This window comes from Balaenoptera acutorostrata, chromosome 2 (genome assembly GCF_949987535.1).
Source record: "Balaenoptera acutorostrata chromosome 2, mBalAcu1.1, whole genome shotgun sequence".
Taxonomy (NCBI): Eukaryota; Metazoa; Chordata; class Mammalia; order Artiodactyla; family Balaenopteridae; genus Balaenoptera; species Balaenoptera acutorostrata.
In genome coordinates this window covers 171,372,820-171,395,441 of record NC_080065.1, presented here as the reverse complement: position 1 = coordinate 171,395,441, position 22,622 = coordinate 171,372,820, and the positions used below count along the sequence as shown (strand labels likewise).

Genomic DNA, 22,622 nt, shown 5'->3' with positions numbered 1-22,622 from the left:
GTTTTGGGGGATCCTCCTTAATTTTAAGAGTGTAAAGGGGTTTCAAGACCCAATAGTTTGAGAATCACTGGTGTTTCTTCTTATTATTTTGTGTGAAAGAGCAAGGGGTGCTCTGTCTTCCAGCCTCTAGCACAGCTTGGAGCATAATGGGTGGATGAACAATAAATATGCGTGGAGTGAATGACTGTATGAACCAGGACCTCAGGGGCAGCTCGAGGCTCAGAAAAGGATGCAGAATCATCTGTGCACAGCTGGTGACTGAAACAGAGGGAGTGTGAAGGTTTCAGGGAGGAGTTGCAGGTGTGGCCCAGGAGAACCTGACATCTAGGGCAGGGGTTCAACTTCAGCCAGACATTGAAATCATTTGAGGAGCATTGAAATATGCCTGAGCCCCTCGCCCAGGGAAGCTGATGAGATTGGTCTGGGGTGCCACCTGGGTATCAGAATTTTTAAAGGCTCCCCTGGTGATTCTAAGGTACAGCTAAGTTTGAGAACTGCTTATCTAGAAGGTATTGTGTCAAGAAGGAGAGTGGGGGCTGTATGCACAAAGAATTGGAATCGGGGTGGCTGCTCCCTGGCTGTGTGACCTTGGTCAAGTTACTGAACCTCTCTGAGAGCCTGTCCCCTCATCTGCAAATGAGGGTAATGATATCTACTGCACAGGGGTGTGAAGATTAAATATGAGTAAAAGAGCCTGCCTAGACTAGGAAGTTGCCGTCAACAATTGCTCAATAACAATAATACCAGCAAACATGTATTGGGTTTTTATCACATGCCATGCTCTGTGCTCAGCTCTTAAAAATGGCAATTAGTTTTCAGGAGAGGTAGGAGATATTGGAAACAGCCAAGTCAGTGCCATTTGGGAAGAAAAGCAAAATCAACATTGCCCGGTGTATCCTAAAGAGTGCAAAGAAGAATATTAATTACAATACTAACAGCAATGATTTGCCTCCCACTTGCACAATGCTTCACGCTGCAGGGAGGATTTCCATGCTCACGCACTTCAATTTTCTCAGCTTTAATTTTCTGTGGGGTCGGCAGAGTCATCTCCGTTGTTTAAACGAGGAGACCAGGCACAGAGAGGGAGACGGGCTGGCCCAAGCTCACACAGCGGCCAAGTGGCCAAGGATGGAATGTGCACCCCGAGGGAGAAGAGGGCCAGCCGAGCCCACGCAGAGGCTGCTCTCACTCGGACGCTCACGCCCGCGCCTTCCCCAGACCTCCGCTGAGGATGCGGGCTTGGGCCCAGAGGTGCCAGGGCCTGGTCCCCGCGCTCTCCAGGGATGTTCTGGCCTCGGGAGGGCTCAGGAGGCGGTGGGAGGCTGGGGCTCGGAGGCGCGGCTCTGAGCTGGGGGGCGGGGGCTAGACGAGAGAGAGGCCAACCACCCCGCCTACCCCAGGATCCCCTCCCTCCCCAAACAGGCGGCGCCCTTTCTCCCGAGCTGCAGCTGAGCCAGGGCTGGGCGCGGGGGAGGCTGGGGGCATCCTGGAGGGGATCCCGCCCCCCCGACACCTCCAGCGACCCGGGGCCCCCACACCCACGTGATCGCAGGGCTGGCGCCGATCCCACTCGCTGCACAGCGCGTCGCGGCTCCGCGCGGGTACCTCGGCCTTTTGGTCCTGGAGCCGGCGCTGCGCGGTCTCTGGCGGGTCCCCGCTGCCCTGGCCGGGCGCTTCTCTGGGCTCCAGCTTCTGCCTCCCGGCGCAGCGCGTAGGCGGACACGCGGGCAGGCCGCCCCCGCAGCTCCTGGCCCTGGTGAGTGGGAACACCACGGCTCCTCGAGGGCGGGGGCTCTGAGGTTCAGGGCAGGCGCGATCCGAGGCCGGCTTGGCCTACCCTGGGGTCGGGCGGGTGGGGCGCCCCTGCGCCCACTGCGCCCACGTTCCCATCTCTCGGCTGATCTTTGTCTCAGCTGCTCCCCGACTCTTAGAGTCGTAACCTCCGCTTACCTCCCCGTAGCCCTGATCAGTTTCCTGTCGCCGTAGTTACCCCAGCTTATCCCTGCCCATCTGCCTTCCTTCTCATCCTGTCCCTCTATCCCTGGCCTCTACTGGTGGGCAGGTTTCCATCTCTGCCTGATGCCTGGTCCCTTTCCAGGGCTTGGTTCCCTTCCCTATCTGGGGCTTATTCCTCCAACTCCGGAGGGACCTGGTTGTGACAGACTTTGGCCATCGCTGCGGGGGGGGCGGGGGGCTGGGTCCGAAGTTGTGTGTGGGGTGGTGATGGTGTGTGTGTTTGTGTGTGTGTGTGAGACTGAACTTATGAGTAGGGTTGCCTTCCCAAAGAGGTGGGTGGGGCTGAATGTTTAAATGAGGGAAGGAATTTGGATGTCTGAAGTTTTGTGTCCCAAGTTGTGTGTGTAGGAATGGCATTTCTGCAAATGCCCGTATGGAGTTTCATTTACAAGGGGTGTTGTGCAAGGACGTGAAGGTGTGTATGTATGGGGTTGTGGAGGAGGGGTGTGGGGTTTTGTGTCTGACGGCATTCATGAATGTGTCAAGTGTGTGTGTGTGTGTGTGTAGGAATTGTATGACTGACGCTGCATGAATGGAGTTGCATTTTTTTTTTTAAATTGAAGTATAGTTGATGTACAATATTATATGTTACAGGTGTGCAACATAGTGATTCACAATTTTTAAAGGTTGTACTCCATTTATAGTTATTATAAAATATTGGCTATATTCCCTGTGTTGTACAATATATTCTTGTAGCTTATTTTATACATAATAGTTTGTACCTCTTAACCCCCTACCCTTAAGTTGCCCCTCCCCCCTTCCCTCTCCCCACTGGCAACCACTAGTTTGTCCTCTATACCTGTGAGTCTGTTTCTTTTTTGTTATATTCACTAGTTTGTTGTATTTTCTAGATCCTACATATAAGTGATATCATACAGTGTTTGTCTTTCTCTGTCTGACTTATTTCACTTAGCATAATACTTGGAGTTGTATTTCTGAAAGTGTGTGGGTTGTATGTTGAACAGTTCTGTGTGTGTGAGACTGTGTGTCTGTGTGCAGTTGTGTATATGTCAGTTGTACACAAGAGGTGTGTGAGGTTGTGTGTTCAAGTGTGTGTATGTGGTGTGTGATGTATGTGATTTCCTCCTTGTCTTTCCCTCCCTTCACTCACTCCTCAGGCTAGCAGAATATTGAGATAAAATGTATGGAAAGAATCCTTGTTTGCCCACTGTAGGTTGCTTCAGCTTTAGAATGTAGGAGTTCCTTCCTTTTTGCCCCTGGCTCTGAGAGATGCCCCTCTCATCACATCTAAGAGTCTGGAGGTTGTGAGAACCAGGTGGGGGACCCGTCCTTGAATACCTGAAGATCCTGGAACACTCGAAGGGCCGTTTCCTGAGTAGGAAGCCTAAGAAGCAGGGCCAAGAGAAGGCCTAGGACCAGGAAAGACTAGAAAAGAGAGAACCCAGGGTGAGGGGAGAAGGCCCCCGGGGGTCCAAGAGAGACTGAGAAGCGGCCAAGTGGAGGCCAAGATCCTGGGAAAACAAGTTCAAGTATTGCTTGGCAAGTAATGCAGTCAGGACCGAGCAAGGTTGATGGGAAGACCCTCTCCCTTGTCAACATTTTCCTCAGTCCTCAGTCATGTGTCTGTTGGATTTCTGCTTTTTATTAACCTTGGTTGTCATCTATTTCATGCTCACTAGGTGCTGTTCTAAGTGTCGCGTGAATTGGGCCATCAAAGCCACACAGAAAGTGACCAGTTCCTGAAAGGTGGAGTGGGATTTGAAACAAAGAGCTCATGTACGCTCTTCCTCTAGGCCAGGGACCTCCAAAATTTTTCAGTAAAGGGCCAGAGAGATTGTATGGAGACCCATAAAATCTCTGTTCCAACAACTCAACTCAGCAGTTGTAGCACAAAAGTAGCTGTAGACAGTACATAAAGAATGACTATGGCTATGTGCCTATAAAACTTTATTTACAAAGGCAAGCAGCGGGCCAGAATTGGTCCTTGGACCATTTTTTGTAAGGAAGAGATAGGAAATAGACAAAACTAGCTCTGGAGTTTTTTGTGACTAGTTTGGATCTCAGCTGAACACTCCCTTGGGACCCATGGGCAGCTTCATGCTATTTCTTGGTGACTGGGAACATACATCTTAAGAGATGAGGAAATAATTACACATTTCCTATGTAGTCTGTGGCCTCCTGTCCGGGATTTTTCACAGCCAGTTGAAAAAAAACCATCATGGTTTCAAGTGACAGATCCTTTGAAGCAGGACCCCAACTGGGGTTTGACACTGGGAACCAAGGCTTAGAGCTGGAGGAAGCAGGGCCTGGAAAGCTGAGGCAGATACCGCATCCTTGGGATATGGGGAAGGTGAAAGAGGATGAGAAAGATAATGATCTCAGAAAAGTAGCTGCTCAGCCAGCAGCAGCCAAAAAATAGTTCAGGGAACTACCTATTGGTCTGTCTCTGAAAGACTCCCTGCCTGATCTGGATGGATTCAGGCACTGGGGTTGGGGTTAGGGCTTGGGAGGGGGTTGGTGGCAAGGAGAGGTATCTGAAGCCCTGATACCTCAGAGAGGAGCTTGGGGAGGCCAAGTTCTCCTTACCTGTACAGCCATCCCAGGCAACCCAAATATGCACAGTCCAGCACAGGATACAATATTTACTGTCTTTCTGTGGCTTGGAGAGATTTTTCCTAGGAGTTAGATGAATCTAGTATATCTGTTGGGAAGCAGAGAGCACACTCAAAAAGGGGAATTGAAAATTAAGGACTATTTACAGGGTTAAACCAGTAAAGTTGGCACAGTACTCAGAGATCTGCAAGAGTCGGGGAGCTGCAGGGAGGGAGCAAGAGGGGGACCTGGGGAGAGCTGTGGCTGTAACAAAGGATTGTCTTTATTTTTTAATTATAATACATATCGATATATAACATTGTGTAAATTTAAGATGTACACCGTGTTGTTTTGATATATTTATATACTGTAATGTGATCTCCATTGTAGCAGTAGCACCTCTATCATGTCAAGGGAGCCAAGAACACTCAACGGGGAAAGGATAGTCTCTTTAACAAATGATGTTGGGAAACTGGATAAACAAACAAAGAATATTGAAATCAGACCCCTGTCTTACACCACTCACAAAAATTAACTTGAAGTGGATACATGTCATAAACATAAGGCCTGACACCGTAAAACTGCTAGAGGAAAATGTAAGGTAGAAGCTGCTCAACTTTGGTCCCAGCACTGATTTTTTTTTTTTTTTTGATATGACACCAAAAGCACAAACAACAAAAGCAAAAATCAAGTGTGACTACATCAAACTTAAAAGCATCTGCACAGCAAAAGAAACAACAAAATGAAAAGCCAACCTACAGAATGGTAGAAAAATTTTGCAGACCATATATTGGATAAAGGGTTAATATCCACAATATATAAAGATCTCATACAACTCAATAACAAAAGTCATAAACAATCTGATTGAAAAATGGGCAGAGGAACTAAATAGTCATTTTTCCAAAGAAGATGTCCACATGGCCAAGAGCTGCAGAGGATTGTTCAGTGGGAGCTGTGGCCTTAGGTAGAGGAATACAGTCAATGCCAAACAGGGGCCTGGCAGGGGGAGCTGAGAGAATGCTCCACCTACATCTCCTCCCACCGTCCATTCTCCTGCTGTTTTCCACTGGCCAGACTGAAAGGGCAAGGGAGCCCGGGCAATGCCAACTGTAGTGGTCAGCCTTTTGCCTGGGGATGAATCTATAGGGATAACAGAATTTCCAGTATGCCTACAAGAGGGGTGCTGCCACATTTTGCTGTGAGATCAATATAGGTAAGCCTGCTTATCTTTCTGGAATAGGAGGTGCCCAGGGCCCACGATACTTTTAGGGACACCCATGCAAACGTTTTTGCTTCTTTTAAAATCAGAATAAAGAATTTAACTTTCAAGTCAAAGAAAATGTTTTAATATGTAATATTACTGTTCTCATCTAAAAAATTGGGGTGAAATTTACACAACAGAAAACCAACCATTTTAAAGTGGCATTCAGTGGCATTTAGTTCCTTTGCAACATTGTACAACAATCACCTTGATCTAGTTCCAAAATAATATATTCCTTTTTATACCAATTTGGCATACCAAATTATACCAAATATAATTTTAATATATATTTTAATGGAGGAAGGGGCCTTGAAGGCAAATTTTCCTCAGACTCATGAAGGCAAATGTTCCTCACAATTTCCAAGCTGCCCTATACATGTAAGGTGTTTAGTTGGTAAAAGGTTAGGCAAGTTTTATTTCTTATATGCATTTTATTTAATGTGTATTAAGATATAATAAGCATTTCAAGTAATGATCTAAAGTTTCCAGTTTAGATTACATTTATTTAGGTAAGTAAATAAGGTGACATGGATATGGCTGAATGTAAAGAGTCTGAAGTTTGGGAAACAGTGCCTGGCACCCCAGAGTGACTGTGAACATCACATTTTTCCTCAAAAATGGATCCTGAGGAGGTGCTGGGATCAAGAATTATCACCATTTCCATCCCATGGGACTCTCCCTCTCCCTGTTGCTCACTTGGGCATTCACACAGAGCAGCTGCATTTATTGGGCACGAACTGTTCGCCAGGCACCTGCTGATTCTGTCGTTGTGGAAAGCCCATTTGGCGGCACCTCCAGGCTAGACACCAAACTGTACTAATTTGGGGGGCTAACCACAGAGTGCCTTGTTTAAGGCTCTGAGTGAAGTTGATGCTCAGCGAAGATTTGTGAGTCTGGTTTGTGAGCTGGGTCAGCTCTCAATTACTTGTGATGACCTCGTGAAATAAGGAGGGGGCTGGAGTTAGAGAATGGCAAAAAACGTCCATTATATTGTGACCTACTTCTCTGTCTCTTCCCAGCCATGCCTGGGAGTGATTCTGGAGACCTTGATCTTTTTCTGCCAGGACGTGACCGTTGAACCCCTGGTAGTGTTCTCAGGTGGCCCAGGCACACCCCAACAGACCGACACCGCCCCTCCCCTGCTGTTTGGACTCTCTCTGAGTTCATCACCAGCTTCTTCCACCTTTCCACTCTTCCCACATCCACCTTCTGTCCGGCCCCTCACCAGGCCCGGGCCCCTTTGTACCCCGCAGGTAGACGATGAGCAGCCATGGCAACAGCTTGTTTCTGCGGGAGAGTGGCCAGCGGCTGGGCCGGGTGGGCTGGCTGCAGCGGCTGCTGGACGGCCTGCAGCAGAGAGCGCTGCGAACGCGCTTGCGCCTGCAGACCATGACGCTTGAGCACGTGCTGCGCTTCCTGCGCCGGAACGCCTTCATCTTGCTGACCGTCAGCGCCGTGGTCATTGGTGAGTCGTCTGGGAGGGGCGGGCTCTGCCCCTGGAGGGCGAGGACTTGAGGGAAGTTCCCCGCACAGCATATTTCTTCCCTCCACTTACTTCTTCTCACCTGCACAGGTGCACACGTCCACCATGCCCCCTCCCCAGGACGTGCTCACACAAACAGGTATACATTCTTGCAAACACATCTGTGGGTACACACAATGTCACATCTATATGCATGTGTATATACAGGCATAAGTGTACACCATACAAACGCACACATTCTGCATACAAACACACAAACATGAACATGTTTTTATGCATGCACAAAACATACAGGTGCAAAAAAATAAACACACACTTGCACACATATACTAGAACTTATAAACACGTTCACACACACATGCATTCCTCTGCACACACATTGGCACACTTAAGAGCTTGAATACATGTGTACCCCCATGCTTGAAAACAGTAACATACACACAAGTCATACCTGTGTGACTTAAGAAAAACATGTGCATCTCATATACATGGACCCTCATATACAGGCACAGATACATGTGCACAGGTGAGTACACACTATCACATGTGTGTTCATATGTACACATGAATGTGTGCAGACATTTACACACATATCAACATAGTAACACATAAATTCATACATTCCACAATGTACACACAAACTCACACACTCATAGACTGTTTCTCTCTTTCTTTCACCTCTACCCACACACACGCCCTTCTTGGGATGGATGGATGGCCCCTGCTTGGGACTCAGTGACCAAATTCAACTCTACAGACCCCTCATTTTGGCCCTAGGGGTCAGCCTGGCCTTTGCCCTGCGCCCGTACCAGCTCAGCTATCGCCAGATCAAGTACTTCTCTTTCCCTGGAGAGCTTCTCATGAGGATGCTGCAGATGCTGGTGCTGCCACTCATTGTCTCCAGCCTGGTCACAGGTGAGAGAGCCCAGGCCAGTGTTGGCCTCCAAGACCCATCCCATAGTCCAAGCTCAAACCTGGAGCCGTGGCTGTTCCAAGCATGGGACCACCTCCCCAACTCAGGACCTCAAACATGGAGCATGCACGTAGCTCTGAGTCTTTGGCCAAAGCCCTGATCCCAATCAGACCTGGGTTCCAGAACCCAGATGATCTGCAATACTTATCTCAGTAGCTTTCCTGTACTTTTCCTTGGAGGTAAAATTACAGCCTGAGAGGGGCTTAGTATCATCCACAGATGAAAGGAAGGCTGTGGTGGGGCAGCCAGGGAAGGTAGCTGGGATGTGGTGTGGAAGGTAATGGGGTGAGACGTGGATGAAGGTGTTTGAGATAGAGGTGACAGGGTGGTGGGTGGAGGGGGGCGGTTGAAGTATGGATGGCCTATGCAGGGGTTGGCAAACTTTTTCTGTAAAGGGCCAGGTAGAAAACATTTTCAGCTTCAAGGACCATGTGGTCTCTGTTGCAACTCTTCAATTCTGTTGTAGTGCAAAAGCAGCAGCAGATTAGTATGTAAACAAATGGGCATGGCAGTGTTCCAATAAAACTTTATTTACAAAAACAGGCAGCGGGCCAGATTTGGCCCATGGGTGGTTGATTGCCAATCTCCAGATTTGGGGATGGGTACGAAGATAAAGGGATGGAAGAATGATTTCTTGGGTTGGGTTTCCTTAGAAGCAGAGACTGAGAAGGGGCTATTTGCACAAGTGATTTATTGAGGGGTAGCTCTCAAGAGAAACCTATGAGGAAGTGAGGTGAGCAGGATGGGATGGGGAAAGAAGCTAAGTAGAAATGTGGGTACAGAAGAAGGTTGGCCTCTCAGCCTGATCCCATGGGGAGCTCTGGAGAATGTGCAACACTACAGAATTGTTCTCCACAACTCTGCCACTGTCTAAATCAAAGGAGCTGACCTTTTGAATCCCTGGACCAATCAGTCATTGGCTGTAGGTCTCCCATGGGGACTTTGTGGGTGAGTAAGCTCCTGTTCTGCTGAGGGCAGCCCTTAAGAGAAGGGGGCAGCATGAGTTGTTAGCAGCCAAAACGCTCAGCTGTGGAAGGATAGGTGTATCAGCATGGTAAAGGGTGTCTTGATAGGGGACCAAAAGTATCTACTACAGATAGTGTATAGTGAGCTGGGTTGGAGGGAGGTGTGATTTTGGGGTGGATAGGAGGATGAAGAGAGCAATGCAGATGAGGTTATAGTGCAAAATAGGGGTGAATAGAGGATGGAGTGGGGGTTGAAAATGTTGGCTTGGAATAGAGGGAAGGTTAGTGAAGTGGTGCTTGGGATAAAGGATGGAGTGGAAGGTGTATTTGGAACATAGAATGGGAGTTGGAGGATGGCGATGTGGGGTGGGGCAAAGGAGGAGGGATGCTTGGTGGAATGGTTGTAGCAGTGTGGGGAGTGTGGAGCAAATGGATGGGAGAGTGGGTGGTGGGGTGTGGATGGGGCTGCTCGGGCTGCACCACCTGTCCTCCAGGTATGGCGTCCTTGGATAACAAGGCGACAGGGCGGATGGGTATGCGGGCAGCTGTATACTACATGGTGACCACCGTCATCGCGGTCTTCATCGGCATCCTCATGGTCACCATCATCCATCCTGGGAAGGGCTCCAAGGAGGGGCTGCACCGAGAGGGCCGGATCGAGACCATTCCCACGGCCGATGCCTTCATGGACCTGGTCAGGTGACGTCCTTTCCAATTTTGATGGGAATTCCAGCCCTACATGTAACAACCTATACTCAAGGGGAGACAAAGGGGACAGGCTAATCCAACCTGGAAATGCAACACCCAAGTTGGGCCTAGTTTTTTTGGTACCTATTTTCTGTCCTGGAGCCTTGCACAAATCCTCTGAGAGCAGCTTACTCCTAGGATATGATCTTTTGACCCGTAGGCTAGGGAGGCTATAGTAGCAGCATCTTGAGATGGGCTCAGGAAAAATGGTATTTGTCTGGTGTTCCCAAGATCCATTGGAAGGTGAATGATTCTATTAAAGTAGCAAGATTTTGCCTGCCAGAATCAAGGCTGATCATAGTTCTACCCTAGTCACTGACTTGGGGGAACCTAGCGTTGGAAGAGTTCAGGAGCTTTCCGTGTTTTTTTTTGGAGACATCACTGTGTGTGAAGTCCCTGAGGTGGCATAGGGTCCTACCAAAGGGCTCAGACAGGCCTGAATTTGAGGACCATCTGTACCCCTTAGGAGTTGTGTGGCTTTGGGTAACTTACATAAGTTCTTTGTGCTTTGGTTTCTTTGTATGTAAAATGGGGACATCAATAACACTCACTTTTAGGATTATTGTGGTGTTTAAATCAGATCACATAGGTAAGGCACTTAGATCAGTTTTCAGATGTTGCCTGCTATTATTATCGTTGCCATTGCAATTATTATTACTGTTATCAGTCTAGATTCTCTTCTAAGGTCTAACCACATTCATTCATCTGATATTTTTCTGCAGAAATATGTTTCCGCCCAACCTTGTGGAGGCCTGCTTCAAACAGGTCAGGGGGAAGTACATAGTCTGATCAAGGAGGTTTGGAGGGTTGGGGGAGCTTGCTGCTGAGTGAATGGTCCAGGAGTGAGGGATGGGAAGAAGGACCTGACAGAGAATTGCCCAGGGGCTTTTGGAAGAGTCTGAAAGAAAGAATGTGCTTCCTATTGGTGTGGTGATCAAGGCAAGGTTAGAGAGAAGGACTTAGGTCAAAGGCTGCCTGGGGATGGTAATGGAGGAGGAACCAAGGCTTCTGATCATAGACAGTTGAGGAGACAGACCCCAAAACCTGTCTGAGCATTGCCCAGGGAGCTTGTGAAAAATGCAGAATCTATACTCATTCTTCCATTCATTGGTTGTTCACTCCCTCATTAACCTGTTTATGCACTCAATTTACTATGCATTCGTCTATGGCCCAATATCTCCTTATTTCAGTTTAAGACGCAGTACAGCACGAGGTTGGTAACCAGGACCATTGTGAGGACAGATAATGGATCTGAGCTGGGCACCTCCATGCCTCCTTTATCCTCAATGGAGAACGGAAGCAGCCTCTTGGAAAATGTCACACGGGCCATGGGCACCTTGCAGGAGGTGCTGAGCTTTGAGGAGACTGTGCCTGTGCCTGGCTCAGCCAATGGCATCAACGCCCTGGGCCTTGTGGTCTTCTCGGTGGCCTTTGGGCTGGTCATTGGTGGCATGAAACACAAGGGCCGAGTCCTGCGGGATTTCTTCGACAGCCTCAATGAGGCTATTATGAGGCTGGTGGGCATCATTATCTGGTGAGTGCTGGGCTGTGACAGGGGCGGGGGGGTGGTGGTGATGGCACACAGAAGGGTGTTGTCAGGGCTGGGAAGTCAGGCTGTGGGGCAGCTCCTGAAGTGGTTGTTGGGACCACTTGGCCAAAGTCATTTATATATGTATTGGTTAATTCACACCCTCGCTCATTCACTCACTCATTCATTCATACCTTTGTGCAATGATTTATTCACTCATTCACTCCCTTGTTCATCTATTTATTCACTCATTTATTCATTTGTACTCAAGCTTCTGTGCATTGTTCATTCACTCCATCATTTATCTATTCATCTTCTCATTCTGCTATGGATTGGCCAAATTATCCATTCATTTATTTATCTATCTTCATTCTTCCATGAATTGGTTCATTCATTTTCCCATTCATTTGTTCATTTTTCTGTGCATTGGTTAATTCACTCATTCATACATTCATTCACTCATAAATTCATTCACAAACTCATCCATGCGTTAGTTAATTCTTTGATTGATTGATTTACTCACCAAGTCATCTATTCATTTGGACTCATTCTTTGACTCACTTGTTCATCTCTACATTTGTTATTCTCTCATTCACTCAGGCAAATATACCTTGTATTCATTCATCCATTTGCTTAACCCACTCATTCATTCACTCACCCATCATTCATATCTCATTTGCTCATTTTCTCACTCATTTATCCACTCACTGATTATTCCTTAATTGACGCATTCATTCATTCATTCTTTAAATCCCTTCACTCTTTCAGCTGACATTTTCCCAGGCTGACTTTGTTTTGAACTCTGGAATACAGAGATACATTGAATTCAGTCCTTGTCCTCAAAGAGCTTTCAAAGTCTTGGAGGAGACAGACACATATTAGATAAATATAATACAAGATGGAAGGTTCTAGAGTCAAGAGACATTAAAAAAGTATAGGGAATATGGATAAGTAAGCAGCCAATGAGGGATATGCAGTGAACTGTCTGGGAAGGTGAGGAGGAAGTCATGGAGACGTCCACCTCTTAGTTGGGTCTTGAAAGGTGAGTAGGAATCCAACAGGACAAGAAGAAGGGAGAGGCACTTCAATCAGAGGGAATAGAACATGCAAAGCTTGAAAGGACCTGAGTTGTTTGGAGAATGGTGAGGAGTTCAAGAAGGTGGGAGCATACCTTGGGAGTGGTGGTGGAAGATGTTAACGAGGCTGTCTTCCCAAATTGGGGAAGACTTTGTACATCATCCCAAATAATTTGAAAGTTGGGTGGGGGGCTAGAGGCTAAGTTGAGAGCTTGGAAAAGCAGCTGAGGGGATTTGGAGGGGAAGCTTATCAAGGACGAGCAAGAAGATTGAAAAGGAATATTGAAAGCTCAACTGAATTGGGAACCATGAGTTTATAGCGATGTCATTGGCATGTTTGGGAAAATATCCGTATGTGCCAGGTAGCCGAGTATAGGGGGAAAGAAGTCATGTGCAATTGATCCAGAGTTGAGGAATTTTGCAGAGTGTGAGAAAGGAAGGATGGAGGTGAGGGATTTGAGAAAAGAGTTTACAGATTATTCACAGAGGTAGGTCTAGGGTTGGAGACAACTCAGCAACCACCCACCAGGGCTAACCTCGAGCCCAGCTTGGGGAATACAGATGTGGCTGGAGGAGTCCCCTGTATCCTCATTCCCACAACCTCAGCTTGGGTCTCATCATTTCTGGCCTAAGCTGTTGTACCAACTCCCCAAGCGGTCCTCACCTCCTCCAGTACATCCCCCATGACAATGACCAAGTGTAGACTTCAATTTCTAAAGGGAGAGAAATAACAAAGGAAGCCTGGTGATGGGTTAATTATGGCATCACTGGCAGAAACTCACAAAACTAAGCAATGGGCTGGTTTGAGGGGAAAACAGGTGAGCCCCCTATGAACTTGCTTCATCTGTCTTCTCTACTCTTCTCACTGCTCCAGCTATACTGGTCTTCTTTCTGCTCCTCCAATACTCCTAGCTCACATCCATCTCAAGGTCTTTGAACTGTGTCTGCAATGCTTTCCCCTCAAATATGCATGGTTCCTTTTCATCATTCAGGTATCAGCATAAATGTCACCTCTTCAGAGAAGCCCTCCCTGACCACTCATTCTTACAGCCCCACTCACTGATTCTCTTTTGTAGTTATCACCACCTGAAGTTTTTAATGACATATTTCTCTGTGTATTGCATAGTTCCCCCATTAGGATGTAAGCACCATGAGGGCAGGGACCATGTGACTGGAACAGAGTAGGTGCTCAATGGATATTTGTTGAGTGAATGAACAGATAATTTAATAAGACAGATTGTTTATAATTAATTTTTTAGTGGAGTGTAGTTGATTTACAATGTTGTGTTAGCTTCTGCTATACAGCAAAGTGAGTCAGATATATATACATACATATATCCACTCTTTTTCAGATTTTATTCCATATAGGTCATTATAGAATATTGAATAGAGTTCCCTGTGCTCTATAGTAGGTTCTTATTAGTTATCTATTTTATCTATAGCAGTGTGTCTATGTCAATCCCAATCTCCCAATTTATCCCTCCCCCACCTTTCCCCCTTGGTATCCGTAAGTTTGTTTTCTACAGCTGTGACTCAATTTCTGTTTTGTAACTAGGTTCATTTGTACAATTTTTTTTAGATTCCACATATAAGCAATATCATATAATATTTAAGACAGGTTGTTTAAGACGTCTGTGGGAAATCCAGGTGAAATAACTTAGGGCTGGTGAATGAGTGAGAATATGCACTTATAGGAAAGAGAATAGGGGCATACAGGTTACAAATGTAGAGCAAAGAGTTGGGGGAAGTGAATAAGGGACGTTAGAAGGCCAGAGATAGGGAGTGTCTGGGCGATGTCTAGGGAAAGAGCCCTGAGGACAGTGATTATTTGGGGGGATTTGAGTCGGGGGGTGGAAGCAGGAAGAAAAGGTGGGATTTATTTGTGGGACCCAGCCCCATTTGTTGTCGTGTGGGGAAGGTTGGAGCGGGGTAGGGTGCTGTATGGGGGATGTTGTCTGGCTCCAGGGTCTATGTCGGCAAAGCCTGGGGGATGCTAGCTCCAGGCTTGTAGGGGAGGTCATGAGGGAGGCCTGACATGTGTCTGGCTTGGCCCAGGTATGCACCTGTGGGCATCCTGTTCCTGATTGCTGGCAAGATCCTAGAGATGGAAGACATGGCCGTCCTGGGGGGTCAGCTGGGCATGTACACCCTGACCGTCATCGTGGGTTTGTTCCTTCATGCCGGTGGCATCCTGCCTCTCATCTACTTCCTCATCACCCATCGGAATCCTTTCCCCTTCATTGGGGGAATACTGCAGGCCCTCATCACTGCCATGGGCACGTCTTCCAGGTATGGCCTTGCTCCTCACCACTGGTACCCTTCCTAGGTTCACTCTTTGCCTTTCACAGGCTCTCTTAGGAGTCCTGCCCTCTCTGCCACTATAGAACCTCATCTGGGTTGTATAGTAATGTCAGGTGCTCTTGAAGGTCTGCAGGTGGCTCAACACCTGGGCACTGATCTTTGTCCTGGGCTGGCTCTCCTAACCCCTTTCCCTCCTTTTCTGTTTCTCTATTTATTTGTTTATTTTTAAAAGATTTATTTATTTGGCTGCGCTGGATCTTAGTTGCAGCATGTAGGATCTTCGTTGCCACGTGTGGGATCGTCGGTGTAGCATGCGGGATCTTTTCAGTTGCGGCATGTGGGATTCAGTTCCCTGGCTAGGGATTGAACCCAGGCCCCCTGCATTGGGAGCATGGAGTCCTAGCCACTGGACCACCAGGGAAGTCCCTGTTTCTCTATTTAATATGGAGGGAGAACCAGCTGCAAATTTTGAGGTTAAGACAAAGGGTCCAACATGCCTCATGATCTCAGTCATTTTCTACCTCATAGGGTCTCATCTCCCCTTGAGATGGCCTCTGGGAGCTCCCTTGGCTTCCTTCTTTTTTGTGGTTTCAGGGGGTTCATAAAGAGCTCCCCTCTCCACCATCAATCAAATTCAAAGCAATCTGAGAGGTATCACTAGAGCCAATCAGATAGAAGAAAAGTATCATTTTTATTGCTTGTAACACCTATTGGAGAATGTGCCTTTTGATCTGTGGCCATGGAGGATTGGTGCCATTGTACCCCAGAATTAAACTCACCGGGTTGCCACAGGCATGGACACCCAAAGATCCCCTTTGTGGGTCCAGGATTCTCACTGCATGATATAAAGCTGACCAGACAGAGCACATGTTTTATGGACCAGCTGATCCCAAGTGGGGACAGAGACCTAGAAGGTTAGTGTAGCTGAGGTCACTCCCTGAGTAAACATGGGAAGTGGGGAATAGGAGTCTTCTGTAATACCCCTCTCTTAGCCCTGAGGTGTGGGAGCTCAGAAGGCCCTTTGCCTCCTTTCTGGGAGTGGATAGTTAGAGTGAACTGGTGACATGAACTAGTGTCTAGTAAGTAGCCCTCAGCTATTGGCTTTAGGTGGGTCCAGAGACCTTCAGCCTGGGGGACCTCATTGCTGTGTGCTCTCTGTGTCATGAGGAGTTCCTCTCCCCCACGCACAGTCTTCAGCCTCTGAAATGTTAGACAGCTGCCATCTTCCCCTTGCTCTAGCTCCCACTTTGCCTCCCAGTGTTCTCAGGGGGAGCCCTCCCTTGGCCCATTGCCACCACTTATTCTCAGCCCTTGGGGTTCTCTCTCCCAGCTCGGCGACACTGCCCATCACCTTCCGCTGTCTGGAGGAGGGCCTGGGTGTGGACCGCCGCATCACCAGGTTTGTGCTGCCTGTGGGGGCCACCGTCAACATGGATGGCACTGCCCTCTATGAGGCCCTGGCCGCCATCTTCATCGCTCAAGTCAACAACTACGAGCTCAACCTGGGTCAGATCACAACTATCAGGTGAGTTGGCCTTGGGTGGGACCTGCCAACAGCTGAGACCTAAGAAGTCATTAGCTTGGCTGGGGGTGTTGGAAGGGAGGGAGTCACAGCAAGAAGTAAAGGGAGCCTTTGGATGTTGGAAGGGGGATGTTTTGAGGGGTGCAGGAAAAAATAAGACATGGTTCCTGAACTCAGGGAAGATCCAGTCTAAGGAAGGAAAACGACACACTGATGATGATGATGATGATGATGATGATGATGGTGACAGTGTTGGTGATGATGATGTAGATTATGGAGTTGACAGTGGTGATGATGTTGATGGTGCTGATAGTGGTGATGGTAGTGATGGGGGTGATAAGGGTGGTGATGGTGATAGTGGTGATGATGATGATGGCCAACATTTGTAAAACACTTGCTATGTGCCATACACAGCATTAAATATTTTACAAGCGTGGGCTCTTTGAATGACATCTCATGATGTCCTATGCATAGTTCCATTACTGCCCTTGCCAAATTAAAAAAAAGATTATCTGCTTATTATGGGTAGCGTAAGAGTTTTGGGAATCCAGAGAAGGGTTATCTAACTCAACTGATGCTGTATAGCTTTCTTTTTCTTTCCATTCTCTTAGCCTCTCCCTGAATAATTTCAATATCCAAACAGGTGACTCTTCCATCATCTTCTTTTCAAAGTTCGCTGACTTTTGGAATTCCAGCCACCTACTCTTGGGGCCGTGTCCTGGACTTTGCCTCTGCTTAGCCCGCTCTGACATCTCGAGTATGTGCATCATGGCCACAGTCTCCAATCTCTCCATCCTCTTACTTTACTTCCCCTACGTATTTTCTTTAATTCCATGAAAATTTTTTTTCTTCAACTCCTCTCATTCCCTCCATTATGGTTTCACTTTCCCTTTTTGTGTTTTAGTTCAGTGCCTCTCAAACGTTTATGTGCATACTAATCACTTGGGAGTCTTGTTCAAAAGCAGATTCTGATTGAGTGGGTCTGGGTTGGGGCTTGAGATTCTGCATTTCGAACAAGTTCAGAGGGGATGCTGATGCTGCTGGTCTAGGGACCACACTTGGAACCATGAGCTTCCAGACCAGAGAGTATGGCGCTTCATTCTTTCATTTTCTTGAGAGCGTCTTTGACGTCCTTACCCCTTAGTCTTTCCAAATCCTCAACATTGGGGATTTCAACCAACCACTTTATCTATTCCTATGTCAAGGTGTCTGAACCCAGCTAGAGAAAAATCTACCCACTGTGGTGATTACTGCAGTGACCACTACAAGACGACGCACTACATTATCAGCTAAGTGTATTTCCACTCAGAAATCCCTTTATATCAGTGATTCGAAGTCTTGGCTACACATTAGCATTACCCAAGACCACCTGCTCCCTGAGGCTCTGACTTTGTTATGGTGGGGGTAGGGTATAGGCATCTGTATGTTTGTGAAGACTGCCCAGGTGATACTACTGTGCATCCAGGGTTGACAAACCACCCAGTTATATGGTGGCACCATTATCCATCCCTCATTCCAAATCTTCACTCTATTTATCTTCCAGCTCCATTCTCCAATTTTCTTCCGTGTAAAAGATCATATTGCCTTATACCTCAGGGGTGTCACTGAGGTTACTGAGTGTGAATGGACCCAACTTTCTGCTCCCACAACTCAAATTTATTGTGGTATGCATCCATCCATGCTTTCTTTCCCCTGATCTCAGTTTAAACATGGATCTGTTGCTCTATTCAAAACTCATTCCTCTACAATTCCCCAAATCTCATCCCTCCTATCTTCTAAGTCTGTCAGCTATTCCATTGCTTACTTGCATTTTCAACTCCACTGCCTCTACTTGACCTTTCTCTATAGCATATGAAGGCATGCTGATGTCTCTCACATATTATAAAAATAAAGACCTTAGACCTAGAATGCTAATGATCTCAGGGAAACTGGACTCCAGGGCCCATGCTCTTTAAGGGAGCATCCTACCCTCCCTAACAGCTCTCTGCCCCTCTTGGCTACATAGGGATTGTGGATAAAGGCAGGTACCACAGTGTCATGCAGTATAGTACAAAGCTGGCTTGGCTGGAGATACTGATAACTGGGGTCAGCAGCAGGATGGAGTGCTCTCTCTTTTTATAGGGGTTCTGAGAGACCACTCTGCAGATAAGGAAAACAGTCTGAACTTGGGTCCCAATGGCTTAGGGACATTCAGGGATACAGCTTATATCTGGGCACTATGGCTGATAGCATCTGGAGGTTCTGTGAGATGTTGAGCCCATGTGAAGTCCCTTCTACTATGGGTAGAGGAAGTCCCAGCTACCTTGTTACCACACAGCCCAGAGATCGCCTCTGAGTCTTTCGTCAAACAATCTTCCTTGCCTTTACAACAGAAGGCTGTGGTATGAGAAGCCTTTTCTAGGGGAAACCAAGGATGCAGTGAAGATGACATGAAGATAATTTCAAAGGATCACGTTTTGGTTTGTTTGTTTGTCTAGCTTAGGGTCCCAAACACTGCAGTGAGCACTTTTCATGGGGAGCTTTCACATTCTGGGGAGTAGAGAAGTCATCAAAAAGGGTAAGGACTTTTGAGGGGTGTTCTTAAATGGATCAGGGAACTGAGTATCACTTCTAGCTTCTAATCTATGCAAAGAGCTTGGTGGCAATGGCCAGCTTGAGACCCATCAGGTAATTGCTTCAGAATTTAGTGGCAGATTGTGATTGGATGGTTGGCGATTCCTAGTTTGGACCGAATCTAAACTTAAAAAAGTTTGAATTGGATTATTGGATCCAGGTGGAATTAGCTGGATCTTATCATTCCATTGAGAGCATGATGCCTGCCTCCCAAGGGCATGCACAGATCACTGTTTATGCCAGGGCCAGCACTTGGAAGAGATATTCTCTCTCACTTAGAATAATAGTAATAATGACCCTTCTTGGGGCCCTGTTCTCAAAGCACTGTTCTATTTTACTGCTCATAATAACCCCTCAAGGTAGGTATATGTCTACCATTCTATAGATGAGGGAATATAGGCTCTGAGTTATGTCCAAGGGTGTACAGCTGACGAATAAAATCTGCTGGACCCCAAAGTCCATTCCCTGTTCGTGAGCCCAAATGTTTGCTCAATCACTGTTCTGTAAGAGACATCATCTGTGTTAAGCATCTTGTGTAGCTTACGACTATAGAATTTGGGAAAGGGCTTCAGAATCCACCAGGGAGGGGGGGCGTCAACCTCAGGGCCCTAACGCCTTTCCTGGCAAGCCCAGTGGTTTTATAATTCTTCTTAGCACACCATGCTAGACATCCGAATTGATGCAGGAGCTAAAATCTAGCCTACTTGTGATCCAGTCTGACCCTCTACTTGATGGTGGATCACCATCTCTTTCATTTTCTATGTGTTTTACCTTTTAGTTTTCCAAAACCTTATATGTATAAATGTCTAATTTTTTAAAATTCACTCAACACCATAGACAATTTCTTCTTTTGACTCTAAATTTGGCCCACCTTCCAGAGTTCTGTTCCTGGCAGCTGGACCTGTCTATACTGACCTATTTACTTCTAGCATATGTGCACATGGGGAACTCAAGCTTCTGCTTTACGGCTGCTGCCCAGGTTGATTCTTCTGCCCTCTTCCAGTCCCCAGAAGCAGCTGGTTAAATCCTTACTCTTGCATCTGCAATCTGAATTGTTTAAAACCTCTATCATTGGGTGGACGTCTAACCAGATCCCAACAAAGGACGAGGGAACATAACTGCATTGGCATTCAATGAAAGTTGCTTTGGATTTGCTCTTTATTTTGGGGAATTTGATTTAAGACGCCCTGGGGAACTGACCCCTTCCCTTCTTTTGTGTCTCTTTTGCCACTGCCTCATCTCTCCCTTCCCTCCTCCTGCCTCGCTGTGTTCTCTCTCCACGTGCAGTATCACGGCTACAGCAGCCAGCGTTGGGGCTGCTGGCATCCCCCAGGCAGGTCTGGTCACCATGGTCATTGTGCTCACATCGGTCGGCCTGCCCACTGAAGACATCACACTCATCATAGCTGTGGACTGGTTCCTGTGAGTGCTCTTCCGACTCTGGTACCGTCTGTCCTCGAACCCTCCGCTTCCCCTGCAGCACTCCCAACACATGGGCTCTTATTCCAGCAAGGACAGAGTTCTAGAATTTTAGAATGAAAAGGTGGCCTGGGGGAATATCCCAAGCCATGTGGATCCCAAATTCTATAGAGTTAACCTTGGGAAGTAGGGCAGGGAGGAGGTAAACAATGGGGTCTTTACCCCATTATCCAGAAAAGCCCTGCTGTACCTGTTTTACGTAGAAGTCACCAAAAAAGGTGATCCTTGGGGGCAGAGCTGGCTTGCAAATTTTAAAAAAAATTCTCAACTTTAATTTTTTAATTATTTATTTATTTATTTTTGGCCACGCTGTGTGGCTCGAGGGATCATAATTCCCAGACCAGGGATCGAACCTGCACCTTCGGCAGTAAAAGCGCTGACTCCTAACCACTGGACCACCAGGGAATTCCCTCAACTTTTAAAAATAGGAGAGCTTCCCTGGTGGCGCAGTGGTTGAGAATCTGCCTGCCAATGCAGGGCACACGGGTTCGAGCCCTGGTCTGGGAGGATCCCACATGCCGCGGAGCAACTAAGGCCCGTGAGCCACAGCTGCTGAGCCTGCGCATCTGGAGCCTGTGCTCCGCAACAAGAGAGGCCACGATAGTGAGAGGCCCGCGCACCGCGATGAAGAGTGGCCCCCGCTTGCCACAACTAGAGAAAGCCCTCGCACAGAAACGAAGACCCAACACAGCCATAAATATATAAATAAATAAATAATTTTAAAAATAGGAGGTTTACATATAAAAATCTGGACTTTTGTCCCCACTTGGGAGCTGTCACCTGGATCTGAGGCTCATTTAGATGGTCTTCAGTCTGGCCTTGTTTTCTCACAGTGGTGACCTTCCTCATCCTGTACGCTGTTCAGCTCATAACCCCTAATTTTCTATATCAGATGTTTACATTTTTTTAAAAAAAGAATTGCATTGCTAATATCAAATATGAGCATATCAGAGCTTGGTCCACCCTGTGTTAGGCTGGAATGTGAACCCCAACTTCTAGGCACAAGGAGCTCCTGGCTGCTGCACCCTCTTCTCTGTGGAGCTCTTCAAACCTTGATTAACGGTGGCTTGTCTCTCCCCACCCTGCCCCCTCCAGTGATCGACTTCGCACCATGACCAATGTGCTGGGGGACTCTATTGGAGCAGCCGTCATTGAGCATTTGTCTCAGCGGGAGCTGGAGCTGCAGGAAGCTGAACTCACCCTCCCCAGCCTGGGGAAGCCCTACAAGTCTCTCATGGCACAAGAGAAGGGGGCGTCCAGGGGACGGGGAGGCAACGAGAGTGCCATGTGAGAGCCCCCAGCTCTGCCGCCTAGAGGACGGAAGGGGGCTGGGGAGGGGGTTCCTGGGGAAGACCACTGCATGAGTGACTGTGCACTGAACACACATGTTCTTTCCAGCGCGTCTGGGGGAAACAGATAAAAGAGCAGGGATGAAAGATGTCTAAGGGCCCTGTTTCTCACTGGGCATATGCTGAGAATTTGTGGGCGGGTGATGAGCAAGGCAGGGGAGGAGATGTTTTCCCTGGGATTGGGGGTAAGGGGAGCTTCAGGTTCCACAAGGTGAGCGATGAGCTCACGTTCCTCATTTTCTCAAGGATTGGTGGAACTCCACGAAGGTAAAGGAAAACTACTATTTCTCATAATAAAACAATATCCATGGCCTCTGTGTCGGGAGTCCCTATGACCACCTTCGGGTTTGATGATTTGCCAGAAGGACTCACAGAATTCAAAAAAGCTGTGATGCTCATATTTATGGTTTACTGCAGTGAAAGGACAGAGATTAAAATCAGCAAAGGCAAACGGTGCAGGGGGCAGGGGCCAGGAGAGACCAGGTGTGAGCTTCCAGTTGTTGTGTCCCAGTGGAATTGCATGGACAGCACTTATTTCTCCCAGCAATTATGTGTGACAACACATATGAAATACTGCCAACCATGGAAGCCCACCTGAGCCTTGGTGTCCAGAGATTTTATCAGGGTCTGTCATGTAGGCATGGAGTTCCTGCTGACCTTCACAACTCACTCTTTAGTACCCCCAGAGGTCAAACTAATGCAACATTGCCAGGGTCCCAGGTAAACAAAAACAGGCATTCATCATCAGCTACACTG

The 22,622-nt window shown here is 47.4% G+C and overlaps 1 protein-coding gene and 1 non-coding gene across 2 annotated transcripts; one reads left to right on the top strand and one right to left on the bottom strand.

Moving 5' to 3' along the window:
• The first annotated feature begins 1,393 nt into the window (after positions 1 to 1,393).
• On the top strand, positions 1,394 to 22,170 carry SLC1A6 (solute carrier family 1 member 6). Its single transcript, XM_007173468.3, has 10 exons — positions 1,394 to 1,756; positions 7,084 to 7,295; positions 8,091 to 8,228; positions 9,746 to 9,950; positions 10,721 to 10,763; positions 11,189 to 11,532; positions 14,658 to 14,891; positions 16,234 to 16,428; positions 20,326 to 20,460; positions 21,613 to 22,170. Exons 2-10 carry the CDS (start codon positions 7,091 to 7,093, stop codon positions 21,806 to 21,808), a joined length of 1,695 nt encoding a protein of 564 aa, XP_007173530.2. The 5' UTR covers positions 1,394 to 1,756; positions 7,084 to 7,090; the 3' UTR covers positions 21,809 to 22,170.
• Positions 15,252 to 15,324, bottom strand: TRNAW-CCA (transfer RNA tryptophan (anticodon CCA)). Its single transcript has one exon. It is a non-coding gene; the product is annotated as a tRNA-Trp (tRNA).
• Positions 22,171 to 22,622: the final 452 nt, after the last annotated feature.

Bases quoted from the DNA above. Each gene is read 5' to 3' on its own strand.
- SLC1A6 (XM_007173468.3), top strand. From the start codon at position 7,091: ATGAGCAGCCATGGCAACAGCTTGTTTCTGCGGGAGAGTGGCCAGCGG. The intron at 7,296-8,090 runs GTGAGTCGTCTG...TTTTGGCCCTAG, and splicing joins CGTCAGCGCCGTGGTCATTG to GGGTCAGCCTGGCCTTTGCC. The intron at 14,892-16,233 runs GTATGGCCTTGC...TCTCTCTCCCAG, and splicing joins GCCATGGGCACGTCTTCCAG to CTCGGCGACACTGCCCATCA.